At 37.6% G+C, this 18,706-nt stretch overlaps 1 protein-coding gene across 14 annotated transcripts in view; it reads right to left on the bottom strand.

The window, feature by feature from the left end:
* Positions 1-18,706, bottom strand: part of FRY (FRY microtubule binding protein) — a 234,016-nt gene that overhangs the window by 112,523 nt on the left and 102,787 nt on the right. For all 14 annotated transcript variants that reach the window (XM_032099556.1, XM_032099544.1, XM_032099547.1 and 11 more), the window contains 2 exons: positions 10,270-10,323; positions 1,915-2,054 (listed from right to left, as the gene is read on the bottom strand). In XM_032099556.1, coding sequence (XP_031955447.1) covers positions 1,915-2,054; positions 10,270-10,323 — 194 coding nt within the window. The remainder of the gene's footprint in view (positions 1-1,914; positions 2,055-10,269; positions 10,324-18,706) is intronic.

Below are 18,706 nucleotides of genomic sequence, written 5' to 3'. Positions count from 1 at the left end.
AATCAAACCAAGAAACACAATATTTTGGAGATGTGTCATAATTCATATTATATGCCTTCTTCAGTTACACAAATACAGATAACAGGGAATTGTGTTCTACCTTTCAAACTGCAGTCCAGCATTCCAGAAAGTAATGTACTGTTATATTCTTAAAATCTGAGATAAACAGACCAAATCTAACTTGTTACTGTGACATTGTTTCAAATGCTTAAATATCACTGTCCATTTCCTCCCTCTTTTTTCCCAGTTAAAGATCCACAACAATAAAAAACCAAAACAAAACCAAGGAAACTTGTTGGTTCTGTATTCTAACAAACGGATTTCATTTCAAATTCCTCACTGATGACACCCTTTAGACCATCCTTAATTATTCCAAAGTGTTTTGGAGGCAAATGTACTTTGTGCTATCAAATTAATATTCAGACTTGTCATGAATTTTGAAAAATGCCTTAAAAGCACCAATGGAGAATTCACAACCACACTACAACACACATCTTCTAAAAACTGTTCCAGTGTTAAATTTTTAACTTCGGCAACATTTGTCAAATGATTCAAAAACATCTTTTGTATAGAACAAACACAGAGGAATAAAAGTGTGAGGTGAATATCTTGCAATAAAAATACCAAAAAATACCTATTTGGATCACCTGATCAAAGTTTCAAAGCGTTCTGAAAAGGTAACATGAAACATACAGTACTTTTTGTAAAATTAAACATTAAAGGAACAGTTCTGCAGTCCATTTGAAGCACTTAGCATGATTTCAGTGGGATTTTTGTGTAAATTCAGCACAATTCTCATAAACATTTAGAGTTTTAGTGATTTCAATTGTACTTATGTGTTTGTAATAAAACAGGCATTTAAGAGTACAGCTTGATCAGTGATGAAGTAAGTTAATTGCATTTTGGTTTCCTTGGTTTTACATTAACTGGAGAAAGGACTGGTTATACATTCTTTCTGTAACACTACCAATTGAAAGAGTGGCCTTGTTTCACTGCTAAACTGACTTTCAGCTACATTTTGGGCAGAGTTCCTGAAGACAGCTATTTATGAGCAGGTAGTTGTGTGAGAGAAAGCAGCAATTCAAGGAGAGGATTCATCTCACCCAAAAGCAGACATCTAATTAATGAACTATGTCCTCATACTGCCTACTTCTACTGACATAAAGAGTCTAATTCAGGTCCATTTCTACCTTGGCATCTAAACCTGGCTCCCACCCCTTTGTTCTAGCTACTGCCTTTTATAGTTACGGGGTTTTAATATAATCCTAACGTGAAGAATTGCCTATGCACTTCCAAACACCAGGTCTGACAGTGTTGATTATCCTGCTGTTTCATTGAAGTAAATGTAGTACTGAAGTATCCAGAAAATCTCTAGGTTTGAAGAATATACCTGAACCACACTGCCAGACCTCAAAATAACAAAGATCAGCCTGCTGCCTTATTACTGACAAACTACTGATATCATTATTTTTGTGTGCTTGTAACTTTTAAGAGGTGTGTTGCTGAAACTCTCTGACTGATTCTCAAGTTTTTGGATTGAGGATAGGTATATGTGAAATTTTCACGTGTAAGCAGAATGCTATATAAGAAAAATTCTTCCAAGTGGCACAGAATTATTGCCTGATCACTTGAGTAAATACAGTTTATACAAACCAGTATTTAAATGACATGAAAGCATCCAAAACATCAGTAAGACAAACACTAGAGCACTATTGTGTTTGAACTATGAGGAGCATAACGTGAAAAACACAATTATTCCATCTGTCAGGAAGCCAAGAGAAGAGTTCCAGGAACAAGCAGAAAACAGATATAACTTTCAAGCAATGGTTACCTCACAAAAGCTGATGGGTGAAACGTAACACACTTTACCATAGAATTTATCAATTACCCATATATGCATATTCAAAATCATACCTTTTGGATTTAGTGCTTGTTCTTGGTCTGTACTCATGAGATTCATCTTCTATGCCATTCTGCCTTTTATACCAATCAAACAAAGTGCGCAGGATAGAGGGTAGACAATATTCTGAAAGTGAGCTCATTGAGCTTATAACCTATTGGGAAAATTCAACAAATCAGCAAATTAAATGCCTTTCAAGTTTTCCTTCCTCCTGAAAAATGTACTAATTCAATGGTTCTTTCTCATTTTCATCCAATTTTTGAGAACTATGGTACAAGCAGTGACTTCATATTCTGCATTTCCTGCCTTTAAAAGATGTGCAGACATGGCACACAGGAACATGGTTTAGTGTTTAGACTTGGCAGTGTTGGGTTTGTGGTTGAACTTGATGATCTCAAAAGTCTTTTCCAACCTAAATGAATCTATTCTATCTATCTATTCTATAAAATGTAAGCAGAAATGCAACACTGGAGTGTATGTTGATAGAGTCTTTATATTGATGATATCAAAATGCATTAAAATTGTGTATCACATCATACAACATACCAGAAAACCATCTAGTTCTTCAAGCAAGTTATTTTGATTTGTTACACAATGTTGATTTGAGTTCAAGCACATTGTAAGGAAAGAAAAAGCAACGGATCAGAGGTACTGTCTTCAGGGATTATATCTGACTGCTGGATGCCCCTCCTGACACTCAGAATATCTTGACAAACACCACAAGTTCTGCAATAATTTTAATCAACTGACCATGCAGATGAATGCATCTTAGGCTTGCATATCTGAAACCTTAGACTTCGCTTTTATATATAGGAAAATATTTAGAGTTTCTTGTGTCTTTGTGGGCACAAATAAACAAAACATAGTTTAGAATTATTCCCTAGAAGTTGCCGATTAAGCAGCTGTAGTGGCATACTGGATAGGAAGATTACCTCTCACTCAGCGTTAACTGTGTCACCAATTACAGAAATGTTACTGAGCATGCTGTTACTGAATTATGACTTAAACTTCCTATTACAGGAAGCCATAAAGCTACAAAACATCAAAAGATCAACAAGTAGGGTGAAAAAACCTCCCATTATTATACAAGAGGATAATAAATATATTGCAACTGAATGTTCACAGCTACAGCATTTGTGGACATTCTAAGAAAATAAAAAACTACTATTTAAAATAGGGATGAAATTAGTGATCTGGAGATTTTTGACCACCTCAAGATCATGCAGGGCTTGATCCTGTGAAGTGCTGAGTATTAGGAGTGAAAAGCTCCTGATGCGTGTGTGTACTGCATGCCAAGCACACTGATTATGTAATTAACTATGTCAGGTTTATCCACCTGCTTAAACTTAAACCTGCACGTTTTTCCAGCTTGAGGAAAAACAATAGAGTTTAATGTCTAGTATAACACCAAACTTGTGTGAATGCCGTGACTAAGACAAGAGGAAAATTGGCAGACCAAGCATTCCCAAATATTACTACAGCCTTAAATGAGAACTCTTGTGGATGACACTTAGTCTGGATGAGTAACTCCGAACCTCTTTTGTAGTTTTTCAGTCTCAGGATTTAACTACTTCACAGTGATGTTGTGGTCTAAAGTTAATGAGACACTTTGAGGATGAAGTATTATTATTATGGTATTATGACCTAAAATTAAACATGGTGCATTAGAAAGATATAACAACTGCCCCTGTAAAGTTAGAAGTTTGCATAAAAGTAATATTTTTGGAAAACTTTCAATCTAGTGTTTGCAATAGATTTTAACACTTGAAATATGAAACAAGTTGCTGTGGAAGTAATCATGAAGGCACTGCTTGCAGCAGTGACAGGAGGCCTTCCATGAAGAATTACTACAGTACTTCAGGCTTAATTATACCAAAGCCTTCTACCATTAAGCCTTCAGATAAATACTCAGAAAAAATCAGTCATCTGCTGTCAGGGCAAACTATTCACTACCAACTCACTTCTCTACTGTTTTCCAAAACTTTTTATGAAGTTAGCACAACACTGCTTGTTAGTGATGAAATACAATTACAATGGGTTTCCTAGGGAAGACAAGAATAGAATCAAAAAATCATAGAATCACAGAATAGTTTGGGTTGGAAGGGACCTTAAAGGTCATCTAGTTCCAACCTCCCTAACACTGGCAGGGACATGTTCCACTAGACCAGGTTGATCAAAGCCTCAACCAAAGTGGCTTTGAACACTGCCACGGATGGGGCATCCACAGCTTCTCTGGGCAACCTGTTCCAGCCTCACAGTAAAAAATATCATCCTTCTAGTCAGTAAAAATTGACCCTCTTTTAGTTTAAAACCCTTAACCTTTGTCCTATGTCCACGGGCCTTACTAAAAAGTCTGTCCTCAAATAGACCTAAATATCTTTTCAGAAATCACAGTATCTAACTATAAATGAAAAGTTGTTTCAATCAGGTCTTCCTGCATTTTCACTGACATATTTATCACTGCTGTTGTCTAAATCCCACCTATACAATTTCATCAGAAAAAGTCAAAGTGATTCCTGTTAAATCTTCTCATGCCATACCTTCTCTGCTGAATTTACAGTGTCTGTCTTCATTTGGGATAAAAGGTCAATATAGCTTTTTATTCCCCCCTTTTTTTTTTTTTAATCTTTCTGTCATTGCACTTTTAAGACAGGAAGGAAGGGTGGACTGGGAAAAGACCTGGCTCTCAGGGAACAGGAAGGGAGGGAAGTCTAGCCAGCGTGCCGGTTACTCAACCCTTTCATTTACTGGAAGTAAGTCCAGGAGTGAGATGAATTCTAGCTCTGTGCTGCTCCTGAAAGGGAGTGCACAGATGTACAAGTATGTCCTTGTTGGACAAATGATCATATTCTTCCATCATAAATGAACTACCTACTGTATAGCTTAAGGATAAGAAAGCTGTACAAGTAGGGAGCTGTTTAAAATCTGTGTTCACAGAGCATTAAATATACTTTATGTAAATGCATAATATTTATTTTGGACTAAAACGCAAGAGTAAATGTAATGAAATTCTGCTCAGATAGCTTACTACAATTTATATACTTCCATAAAAGTCTTGCCATATTGTCAAAATACAAATACAAGAAATGTTTCCACTAACAGCAAATAGATGCTGATTCCCTTTTTTATTTCACTTATGAATTTATATGAGCTTTTACAGCAAATATATTCAAAACTGCACCAAATTTCCTACAGTATCATTAATTTTTTTGCCTTGCATTTTTTTTGTATACCACATATGTCAGTATGTACGTTGAATGGGCATTTTATTGCCACTTTAATAAAGCAGAATTGCAGTGCTTCATTTTTGCATAGTGCTGGTTTGTTTCTTGTAACTCTATTTTTCACACAGTGTCTGCATATTTTATCTTCAAATTGTTGTTGTGCAGATTCTAAATAATGGACAAGCACAAGTGAAGTTTTACACTTTTTACCAAAGCTGCTGAATGCATTTGTGATTGTGGAGATCTCCTTTCATTCACATCTTTGATCTAAGCATTTTTTTGGACGGTGCTGTGAAGTCAAATTGCCCTGGAAATGGTTAAAACTGATAACTATTCAAGTTGAACTCACTAGTTTTCATTAACAGCCTTGGCTTTGTGAGACAAAAACAGAAAGCAGGACTTTTTAGTACCATAATTTTGTGGATGGGTAATTTCAGCTAGCTTGCTTATACTCTACCAATGTTTATAGCTATTTTACTGCCAGCATAACAGTTTGCATGAAAACCCATTTATTTTTAGTGGACAGCAAGTTCAGTGCTGAAGGTGCTACCTTTAATTTTGCCTTCAGATGTACTTCTTTATACACTGAACCCAAACCTCTGACAGGAGCCAAAGGTTGTTTTATGACCCCATGACCACCATTTCTTCTACTTTCTTTGCCATGTGCCTTTTTCTGGTGATGAAAGACAATGTGTAAACTCAGGGAAAGGGAAAACACAAAAGGGGCCAACTGCAGTGCTGCTGCAATGGCAATGATATCAGTATTCACTAACTACATCTAAAAAATAATACTGGATCAGAAGAATTATCAGCATATCATTAATCATGTCTAGGCTGTTATGAAAAAGGACACTTGATCACCAGTATGCTGCTTAGTGCCTTATTTATTTATTGCATTTTCCACTTTTTTATTATTGTTATTATTCATTTTAGTTTCCTTTTTTTCCCTTGGTTGATTTTTTGTTTGTTTTCATCTCCTAAAAGTATATAAAAGATTAAATGTTTTTGCTTTCCAATCTGCAGTCTCCAACCTAGAGCATTTCTTAAGAAGAGAGCAGTAAAACTGAAACAAGAATAAGCTTTTGTTCAGTTTATGCTGAAACTTCTGCAACAAGCACCTCGGATAGATAGCTTCATATGAAAACTAAGCCTTCCTGTTAAATTTTCACTTCCATGGCCAAAACATTACATTCATTTTGTGTTTTTATATGGAACACAGTCTGTAGCTCAGTCCAAGATTACACAGTGCCCTTCTTCTGCCTCTGGTGTTGTCAGTTCATGGAACATTTATACACCATGGTAAGAACAAATGATACATTAGTAGAGGCTGAGAAAAGAGTAATAAAAACATTTCCTTAGGTGAGGATAACCCTCTTGGAAAATTATGGGCTTTTGCTAGCTTTTGATCTTTTCATGTACTGCAACTTTATGGTTTCCTGTAATAGGAAGTTTAAGTCATAGTTCACTAGTACAATGTTTAATAACTTTTCTGTAACTGGGGACACAGAGCATGCTAATGCTGAAGCTCTAATGCTCTTTGCCAATAGGCAACTAGAGTTGTCTAATCAAGGACTTCCAAAACATGATTTTAAATATACTATAAAAATATTTAAAACCGTATGAAAAAACCTACATAATTTCCTGTATGTATTTTCTTTATATACATGCACACCTAGAAAGGAAAACACAGTCAGTGTGAGGAATGCAGCTTGTTAGGCCAATGGTGAGACATTCAGCAAGTCAGGATAAGCATCATCACTACATACATTGCTCAAGTTCCTATTAATTGTTCAAGGAGGGTGATGCAATTGGCAGCCAGACATCCTGGCTGCCTAACAGGAGACACTGACTACACCTGTGTGGAGAGAAACAGCTCTGGCTGGGCCCAGCCAGGTTTCCAGACATTGGATCCATCACCACCATCACAAACACTGTTCCTAAAATGGTGCTTCAGAATGGGCAGGAAAAAATGCTGGTTCTCAGGGAGCCAGAGATAGAACTATTTTGGGGTAGTAAGCAATGTTTTCATAGCCATCTCAAATGGTTTGGGGGTTTCAGTGTCAAACTTGACGCTGATTACTTTGGGTAGCCAAAGTTCCATTCTGCTCATTGTTAAGTTACTTTTTGGGCTGTTTTTTCCACCCCTGAAACTGACTTGCAAAAAGCAAATTTTAAATCAGGTCATGCCTTATTTTTGTTGCTTTTTAATTTACCATTAGAAGATTGAGCTCAGATATTTTAAAGTGACTAGTGACCTACTCACTTCAGTATTACCCATCAATTTCACTCAAATTGAATAGAGATAATTTTGATAATGTCAAAAAAAGAAAATTAGGTTCCTCTGACAGTCTGTCACTTTATATGCCCTAAAACTGAAAATAAAAATTATTAGACACTCCTTGAAGAAGTTTGTTCATGGAGATTGTCCCTCTTTTCCCCTTTCATTTCTGTAGTAAAAATGTCAGGAATGTCATGGCTGGCCTTTTTTGTTTTTGCTAGATGATTTTATGGGTTTCAGAAATAAACACCAAAGCTTTCTGCACCTTAACTGGAAAGAGGAAGTAAGGGATTACCAACCTGGTCTTCCTGCATCCCATAGACTCTTTAAATACTCGAGTTAACTTCAAAAATAAAACTTGAACTGTTTTACTTAAAAGCACATGCCTTCTTACTTGGGTTTTGATATCATGCCATATCATGATCTTCAGAGTTTTCCAGGCAGGCCACACCTTCATTTTATTATCCATACTTTCATGACAACTTTATAATTCTCACATGTTATCATTTGAAAAACAGCTATAAAATGCAATGTACTCACATAATCCACTGACTAAAACATGCCTAGTAAAGAAAGACTTTTTGCTCTTTCTGGCTCTACTCTAGCTCAGTTCTATCAAATCTCTATTGTGCACTACAAAATTTTGAATGCAAACTATTTGAATACAATTAAAACCATTCTATGATTGTATGGATTTAGCCAAACTAAACTAATTTGGGTAAGTATGAACCATATTCTTGAAATGGGCCTGTAAGCCAGGTTCAGGTCCCATCTGCTTTTCACAGGCCTACATCAATACCAGGAGCACCAGAACATCTCAAAATGACAGTGCTATTTAAGCAAAAAACAATGTGAAATCTGGAAAGGGAAATATCGCCAGCAACCTGGCCTGAGGCTGACAAATAATTCTGAAAATTTCAGCTTAAATAGTTTGTTTTGAAAATTTCAAGCAACTGAAAGCAAGGTTTTCGGATAAGACGTCTAAGACAATCTCACCGCTGTACTTTCCTATCAACTCTGCACATAGGTAGGACTTCAGACATGTGGATAGAAAGATATATGAATGCTATCTATAACAAAATCTACCTTGGTGTTTGGTCTGCATCTTGCTACAGCAGTAAACACACAGTTGTTTCACTCTAGCAAGCATTTGCTGTTCTCATTAAATGATCTTGACTTAATTACTCAATTTTCTGTCTACTTACCAATAACTAGGAGAAGCATCAGTCTTCCAATTCCTCCTTTTAAAGGGCCACAATTTGCTTAACCATAAATATTTAATCAAATCATGGCCACCCACTATGTGTTTGTTTAATACACTGCAGGAACAGTATCACAAGGTTTGCATCTGCGTGGCTTAATTTGTTTTACTTTCCTGTTTGAGTGTAACACTCTTCCCACAGGAAGGAAAAAAAAAATGTATATAAAATTAAGGCCAGAATACCACAAGGAATTTCATGAGGCAGGTGGGGAGTACTTAGAAAGCAACCTCCTTTAGCCTACAGTGGCTGGTTTGCCCGCAGGGTCTCTGCGGTCAGTGAGGTGGACAGGGAGCTCCCAAGTATGAAGCAGAAGTCTCATCTCCTCTGTTCACCTGCTGCTCTGAGCAGCCCTCCAAGCAGGCTATCTCTCCCCAAAAAGCAGCTACAGAACAATCTAGAGTGTGTCACTTTGTCAAGCTAAAATTATAAAGTGAGTCGTAGTGAATGCCAGTGGAGTCTCACAAGGCATCTTTACTTCTGGTGAAATGTCCCAGAAAACTCAATAAATATTCATCTGAGGTTCTAAAATTGTACTTTATATCTGTCTCCTCTCCCAAAGTCAATCAATATGGTACCTGCAGCTTATGGCATTAGTGACAGCTGCTTTTGGAATTGTTACCATTTCTGCTACTTCTGCTCTGTCTTTCTGTCCTGTTTCTGGCCCTGCTGGCAGCACAGTGGTGTGGGCAGATAAGGAGTCAGTAGCAACGGTGACAGCAATGGCACACCTAGAGTTCATCATTCCTCTTTGTGGGGAGTGAGATTTGCCAGTTTTGGCATCCTTTATGTAACTTAAACTCTTTAGAACCCATCTTCCTTTATTTCAAAATAGGTAATTCTAGATGTTGCTGACAAAAAGAAAGACTGCTAACAAAAATAAATTGCTTTCTATAATCAATTGGAAGTGTGTGTATTGCTGTTGGTTTTATTTTTATACTTGTTCTATTTCCCACACATAATAAATGTCTTAATTTAATGCCAGATATAAATTTCATTTTATTAATTACAATTTCATTCTACTAAATGAAATCTAACCAATTATATAAATTCTACTTAATTTTTAATACTTCTTCCCTGCCCACCATTTTTCTAATAATTACCTACCTTGTCATATACAGGCATTTATACTGACAATTGAACTTATACTTAATTTTAAACACAACAGGCTGGCTCAGCCTATTTGAAGCGCAGCACACATGTAAGTCATGCTGAGTCACAGCTACAGAGACAAACTAGACTGATGGCAATGAACATGATTCTATAGGCCCTCATATTAATGATAAAAGAAAGACCCACATATTTTGAAAAGATACAAATTTTGTTCCAAAATCTCCATAAGGGGAAACAGACAAGAAATAATACATGTGCCTAATACACTACAAAAAGTAACAAGTTCTATGGTAGAAAAATACTGAGTTTGAAAACAGGAAAAATTCTTCCCACTTAAACCCAAGAACGGTTTGGCAAGCACTTATCATTCTATCCAAGTACACTGAGAAATTCAATTTTTGCAGTATGCAACTAGTACAAGGACACTAGAATGCCTTCTAGTGCACTCCTCTTTTAGCCTGAGGAATGGAAATAATGTCATTTCAAGTGTCTTACTTGATCAAACTGGGGATCTTCTCCTCGTTGCAGAGATTTGGTCAGTGGCTTCTCCTAAAAGAAAACATAGTAAATATGTATTACTTAAGATCAATACCATTGTACTCTACTATCATTTTTCTGTTAGATTATTTACTCACATAATGTGCCTTCTGATCTGATGCTGGAGATAGCAGGATATTTGTTTGATATGCAAAGGAGGCCTCCCCATATGTATCAGCCAATACTGACAGAGTGTCTTTAGTGACATCGGTGTCTTTTCACAAAAGAAAAGGATTGACCATTCATTACATTTGAGCTGGTGCTCACACTGATGATAAATTCTTTCAACATCCTAAAAAGCACCCAGTATTTCCTCTAATAGATAATCAAGGGGTTCTATTTAGTTACATGATGTACCTTCTTGTTATAAAACTACAGGCAATACAAATGTCCATAGATACAATGCATCATGCAGGGCATACTGAAAGAAAGGTGATCTTAGAAGAATCAAAGACCATAGAGTTCATTTTTAAGGAAGACAGTTGTGGGGAAAATTATTACTAAAAAATTAAAAAATGTGTTTTCGGAATGGAAGCAAATTTTCAGGCCATATTCTCAGAGTAACTGCTAAAGCCAAGGAGAACTGCCCAAGCCAGAAAGAATAACCATGTGTGAACATCCATTCACCTGCATGGCTTCTTTGTCAAGCAGGCTGGACTACTGAGACATGGAGAAGTACACAGGCTAATATTCTAGATGCATGCAATAGCATACTAAACATGAATCTCCTAAACCACAATGAAAATAAACAATACATGAGGGCAGATGACAGTCTGAAAAACACGTCACTTGTCACCATCACAATTCTGCTGTGAATTACACTACTGTTTCTGGTGTTTGCAATGTACCAGTGCCTTATTCTTCTATAAATCATGAATCTTTCTTCTCCTACAGCTGCAAGACTGGGGCTCTCCCACCAGCTCAGAAAGAGATTTTGTGTTCAGGTTTCAGCAAACTATTACACTCATCAGCATCTGTTAATGTAGCAGGCAAAATACCATCACTGCCAGGGGATATTAGATACAAAATAAAGAAATCTGTAAAGCTGATGAGATAAGGAAATGGAGAGACTTGAGCTGGACCAAAGATTTCTATTATTCAATGTTTTTTTCAGAAGCAAATGTTGCCCAGTATAATCTGCTGACTGATTTTGAAATTAATTATGCTGATACACTTGTAATGCCAGCTGGCAAGGAGGCCAACTGTGGGGTGACTGCAGTATCCCCTGACTACCTACCAAATACAAAAATCAACAAAATGTTTTCTACTGAGTCACTGATTTACCCAGAACAGCCATCAATATTTTTCATTGTTTTCTCAAATATCTAAAGTGACTCCTCCAGGTTACATTACGGGCACAACAGCTATTAATTACAACTTTATGACAGATTGTTGGTGATGAACATCTGCAGTAAAACCTTGTAACCCTGAGAAAAACACAGGACTCTACCCCACCCACAGTCCTCCTCCTCCTCAATCAGTAACTTGGTGCTACCCTGCCTAGTTATGTCTCACAGGAGGACAATACTTCTTGTGTCTATTGCTGCTCACTGAAAAGGACAGCAGATAAACTTTCAAAAGCAGTGTTCAACTTATTTAAAAGGAAAAGGACTCTTAAGTTTTCATGGGTCCTGGACAAATCAGCATATTAAGAATTACTGCAGTTTAGGAAAAAAAAATCAATGCCTCCCACGTATTTTTCAATTATGAAATTTCTGATTCTGTTACAGAAGACTTGTGTTACCACAGAGAAACTTCTTAAGGTCTGTTTCAACAAAAACGGCTTCAGCAAGCAGAAGCTTTGTGTTTCCATGACCAACACTGCAATACTTGGCTTTCAGAGAGTAGAGTTTCAGGCTGAAATAAGGTGTGGGATTCCTCATCACATGCTTTCTCTGAGGGGGACACAATTAAACAACACAAACCATGCTCTGGGAACCCAAGCCAGGAACTGCAATCCTGAAAATGTCCTCATCACCTGTAACCTATCTGTGGAAGCACACACACCCCCCAGATACTTCAGTTTCTGATGATGACATTCCCCAGGGGATGCACCCCTGAGTTAATGAAGATGCCTCCATTTTAACAAGGCAATACAAGCCATTGCTTGCCCTTGTATGGGCTCTACACCAGGGCTTCCCCAGCCATGGTGCATTGACCTAAAGAAACCATTCACAGGCCACGCAGCAGCCCTGGTCACAGCAGAAGGCAGCCTGGATGGAGAACTGGCAAGAGCCAGTAAGGCTTCTGCTGCCATAACTTCTCAGTGTCTCCAGTTTAGGGCTCCAGCTGAGGCCTTTTTCCTCCCTTCATCCCATCCTGCACCTACTGCTGTTCCCGCTGTTCCTTTCCCCTCCTACTCTTGCCAGGCAACAGCTGCTGCTGCAGCTGTCTCTGCCTCTTCGTCATGCCCCTGTTTGAGTTGCTGCTGCTGCTTCTTCCTTGACTCTTTCCAAGGACGGTGCTGCCACTTGTGCTGCTTGCAGCCACGGTGTCAGGAGCCAACCAGACCCCATGGAGACAAAAATCTTTGCACACACCCTTCCAGTTCTGGCAGTGGGGTGCCCACACCAGAGGCACTCACTGAACCCCTGAAGTGAGTGGCAACAGCCATACAAGATTGTACGTGGGGCTTGGAGGTTTGAGAGAACCCAGTGCTGAAGTTATTACTACTAATTACTAATGCTAGAGTGCTGAATAGATAAAGAACTGAATAAAGATGAGGGGCCAGATAAAAATGTGGGGGTTTGTTGCCTAAGCACTCCTTAAATAGAAAAGGATGACTACTTGCATGATAAGAGTAACAACAGACCATGTCAGGGAGACATTACTGAGTAAATTCAAAGGCAGCTCAGTTACATGCAGGTACTTCAAGTGTCCTTTGAAAACAGCATTTTTTCTTTATGCAATAAATAATTTCATCTACTATAAACAACTTGCCTATTCTATTCACTTAGTTCTAATAGCCTTACAAATCTTACCATGTCATTTTATGCTACATTGTTGCTATGGCAGATACTATATAAAATATATTTATACTCATGGTAGGTGTCTTCACTGCATACCACACGTTCAGGACTTGCAAAGAAAGGTTAAAATGCATAATAATATGAAACTGTCTCTGGACAATAGATTCTGTAGTAGTCTACTTACCCTGGAGGTACACTTAATTAGTTTTCAAAAAATCCTAAAACTGCTTTCTAGCCTCACAGTACCAGTTCACTTTATTTTCTTGCCCACTCAACTCAGGAATGGCAAAGAGGCCTTTTTATATTACAAGCTGACTTATTTGAGTCTCTGTTGATATACTACATTCTACAGAAATGTCTTCCAAATCTTAGATGAATAGGTAGGCTGAATTTGGAGCCAAAACCAAAATATGAATAAAGAAAATTTTGATTAATATGGAAGGGTCCACAGCTTACTGAACTATCAAAAATCATTAGAAAATTTCAGAAGAATAGATTCTCAGTAGTAACATTTCCATTTTTAATCACTAAGCTAAACATCCTTATTTCTTGTTTGAAGTGCTGCCTTCAGTTGCGTACTCCGTATTTGTTCACGCTGGAAACTCCTGTGATATAAACACGTTAGAGATAAGCAGTAAAGACAATTTAATATTTGAAACTATTGTTTTTCAATAAAACCAGCTAAATGTTTTGTGTCGCCAATGCCTACAAAACAAAATGCTCAACTAAAACTTAACTTCCTTCCTCTCTCTCATTGCTCTGGGGAAAACATAAATAGAATATAATAAAACAGAATATGTTAACTATGCAATGGCAAATGCATATTTTATCTTATTTGCATGCATCAACTAAATATAATATTTATAAATTACCTAAAAAACAACATATCATTCAAACCCCCTATTCACACAGGCACACTAGAACATTTCTTCAAAGACTGTCAGTGACTTTTAATGGTTAATATATTAAGACTTTTTCAGGGCTGCTACACAAATATAATTGGGTAAATTTACACAGGAATAGCCACCTGTCACAGAACTGAGTGTTCAGGGAAACATAAAAACAAAAGGATGTTGTAGTGCCTATTAAGCTTCACTATGTCACCATGTTATAATGATATATAATGCCCCTTAAAGCTATTTCTAATCCCAGTAACCATTAGGCCTGTTTTTCCTACTGAACTGTGACAGGCTACTGTATTACTGACTGAGATAACCCCCCTTTTTTTTTCTTTTTCCCTTAAAAGTGTGGTGAGAGGATATTTTTACACAAATTTTAAATTTTGCACTGCACACCAAAAAGCAGCCAGAAATACTCTACTGAGTGCTCTGCTGGAGTGGAAGACACACCAAACAGAAAGAAGAATGGACCTTTTCATGTAAAATGGAGTAGATGTAGACCACATTCAGCTACTGCAGCTACAATATATGTAAAATGCATGTAAGCACAATCTTTAGAGCCCAAAAATCCCCAAGTGTAGTTCTTTCATCTTATGATGGATCACCCTATCAGCCCCCTCTCCCTCTAATGAACATCTCTGTCCTACATACTTTTCAGCAGGAGAGAGAATTGGTGTTTGTAGGAAAAGGTCTGCTCCAAAACAGGCTCCAAAACAAATTTTTTTTTTTTAGCCATTGATTATTTTGTACATACAAAACCAGGAAAACCATCGCTGTCAATCCTGCGCTCATGTGATACGTAACCCATGTTCTCCACTCCAGCTGTGTGCTCCTGCCTCCTCCCTCCCAGAATGGATCTGTGCTGATCCTGCACTGAGCAGGTCCATGAACCTGGAGTATTTACTTCCATTTGGCCCTTTCAAAAACAGACATGGAACAGTCTGTGGTCCCACAAAAAAAAAAAAAGCTCTTCTACTGAAAACAGCTCTGAACTTCTCAGGAAGTAATTTTTGTCTCTTTTTTGACTCTTATATACCTTTTTACTATTTGGAAATTCCCACCACCACCCCAAGGAGTCTAATTAATTTATACCCAAGCAATTAAGACAGCCAAGCTTTTTGACTGAAAAGGATAATCTGTTTACTCTGAGAGTCTCCCAAATGTCTCCCACCTGCAAGTTCTATGAAACAAGCAAATTAGTGTCCTGTTTTCATTAACCATTCTTTGCAAGTCAGCAGGTCCTCATGCATAAACACATAAACTGCCTCTTCAGTGGATGACAGCAGAATCTTTGACTTCTCTTAGGATCAATTAGCTGCTAGACACTTCTTATAAGAAACTGTGTCAGTGACCACGGTACACAGAGAGTAAAATAAGCAGAAAAGGAGATTTCCCTTATTAACCTTTGAAATTCTAAGCATAAAGCAACTGGAAATTCCAAAGGCAAACATAATAAAAAAGATACGATGATACAGTTTCAAGGAAACACCACAACTTAGCGTAAGACAAAGTTACAGATACACAAAACGTTAACAAAAACTGTGATGGACTTCATTTAACTGTTGAAAATTGAGTAAAAAAGCAATGCTAATTGTACATGGTACTTCATATGGTAGAAATAAGCGTATTTCAAGGGGCCATGAAATATATGTAAAAATATGCTACATCTCTGAAAAAGAATTTATTTAACAAGCTCAGGTCAAAAACCTACTTGTCATTACAGTTAATGCACAAAAATAATGAAAGGTGCATGTTTAAAAGGCAAGCTCAGTATTACTGAGTCTATTTCCTTCATGTAATTGCTTCAGGTTTTTTTGTAACAGCTCTTCTGTGTTATTCATGTGGAAAAGGATGTGCCCAGTACTGCTGAACACAAAAATGCAGGAAAACATCAGTTCAGCTTGAAATACAGGTTTTCACTCCCTGGCTCTGGCTCTTCGGCATCCTTGTCATGCACTACTCTGATTCGATGGTAGACTATGTCATCATATCAGTACTGCAGACTAATTTTTGTCTGATTACCACATTCTCTGCAAAAGGCATCTTTTAGCTAGGTTGTCTACCAAGAAAACTAAAACGTGGACACAGAAATTTTAGTCATATGAGTGTTTAGTCTGAAGTAACTGATATGTCAGAAAAAAATGGCCAAATAGGCCAAAAAAATACCAAATTGATTTTCAGAAGTAATACTCTACAGAAATAAATTTCAAGCATCTTGAAGAGAGAAGCAAACCCACTGAACTAGAGATTGCTATTGGATGTGCAGCACAAAAATTAGCACTGCTAGCTTCCCAAGATAACATAGAACGTAAAAAAACCCAAAACAACTCCCAACAAACAAAACCAATTTTCTTTCACTAGCCTTTAGCAAATGACTCAAGAATTTTAACATTCTTACCTGAACAGTACAAAAATTCCCAGATATTCCCTCAACTCAGTGCTGACAATAAACAGTTGCAAACTTTAAACAAAGGTTAAATGCTGTTACAGATATACAGGTAACAGAAAAAAAAAAACCAAAAACCAAACCAAAGCAAACAAAAAAACCAACAAACAAACAAACCAAACCAACCCCACAAAACAACAACCCAAACAAAAAAACCCCAACAAATCCTAACAACAAACCTACTGCTCTCAGCATTTCTGTTTTCCATTGCAAAGTAAGATGCTTTATTGTAGGCAAGAAGTAAAACGTTTTTTTTTACTACCATATTTTAGGCCCAAAAAAGCTGATAGCTGCTACTGGACCAGTTCTGAAAGAAATATTTTAAAGACATGCTTTTGTGAAAGCTGTAAGTTGAAAAGAGTACTAAGGATAACTTTACTGAGATTTGAGGTACAATCTAGCCCAAGTGAGAAAGCAAATTTTGTTGGCTGTTTGTTTTCAGAGCTTTGTTTTAACAGGAATGCCTTTTCAAAATTGTAACTTAATGAACACATCAAAATCCTCTGTCTGGTAGGGTCCTCCTGGATAGCATTATAACTCTATCCCTTGGTTTTCCCTGATTTTATTTATTCCAATACTACAGTGTAAAGAAAAAGAGGTAGATTTTGCAACCTGTAAGTACGATAAATTTAAAAAGAGCACCTGGAGACAAAGTGTGGGCACTTAATGTTGATACCATAATTCCATCACAGACTTGTGTTACTAGATTGTGTGATTCTAACCTAAAAAATCCCATATAAGAAGATAAAATTTTGTTGATTGGAGCTAGGGCAGGGAAGGTATAAGGCCTCAGTCCAGAGTGGTGTCATAGGATGCAGTATGAGAATCCAAGATCTTTCACTTATGAGCCTGCTGGAATAAGCATGATGCTCTAAAAAAATATTTGATAGAGTGATTTCCATGTAACAATAAGAACAACACATGATGGAGATCTAGACTTCCAAGTCTATGTTAAGACCTTTGCATGAAACTGCTATTCAAGGTCTTGTTTCAACCGTTTATTAAGATTTTAAGCTATGTGATCCTCATCAGCCCATATATATTTTTAAAATGAGTAATACAAAGGTATGCATACAGAAATTATTTATATGAAGAGGCTTTTGTGACAGCAGACTGCTGTGAAATAGAAACACTGAAAGATACTGGTGAATTAAACAGATTTAGGAGAAAAAGTCACTGCAGTCAAAAGTGAGTAACCTGAATAGGGCTGTTCCCTCTCTTTCATCTCTAACACTAATTTGAGAGCTGGTGAAGAGGCTGAGAGAATGCACTTCCCTGTCCTTGATGTATCCTGATCATTGGGTACATCTTTATTTCCCAAATGGAAATTTAACTGACACCTCAGTCCTATATGCAAAGAGTTTTACACCAACTGATTTATGATGAGCAAAGCTATTTCTTCTGAGCAAGAAGGAGATACATGGTAGAAAAATGCAGGAAGCTATTCTTTCCTGCCGAGAATGGGGAAAGCACAGCTTCCCTCCTGAGCTCAACAGGTTGCCTGAGTTATTTGAGAGCACTGTCCTCAGTCAAACTTCCTGCTCATGGTAAGAGCAGTGCTACGAGGATGTAGAGGACCTCTGTGCTCCAAGCAGTGGATGAGGTTCCTTCTTTTAATGTATTTTATATGGGTGGACCTGGCTCGGCAAGGCCCATGGAGAGGGGGCAGGGCTGTTGGGAGCAGAAGACTAGCCCTGTTGTGGCAGGGACTAATGGCTCCAAAACCTGGGAATGAGTCTTGGCCTATGGGCAGGTGTGGGTGAGACTCAGAGGAGGCCATTAAGGCTTATTAGTGCCCTTAGGGCCCTGACCACTGGTTACCCACTCAGAATAACGTGACCTAATTTAATAAAGCCTATAGGAAGCTCTTACTGGTCATTTGAATAAATCTAGAGTTGTAATTGCAGGGCTGCTCCAGGCACAGCAGAGATCTCTGTAAACTGGAACCACACCTCTCTAGATGCAGAGAGCTGGGGGTAATAAAGGACAGTGAATGACTCTGGCCATGGTCTGCTGTCTGATGTCCACTGCTGCTGCAACATCAGGCAGATACTTACTGTCACCAGCTGTGCACCTGTTTT

Source organism: Corvus moneduloides, chromosome 2 (assembly GCF_009650955.1).
Source record: "Corvus moneduloides isolate bCorMon1 chromosome 2, bCorMon1.pri, whole genome shotgun sequence".
NCBI lineage: Eukaryota > Metazoa > Chordata > Aves > Passeriformes > Corvidae > Corvus > Corvus moneduloides.
Note: the sequence above shows the minus strand (reverse complement) of the source record. Positions and strands in the feature narration are given on the sequence as shown.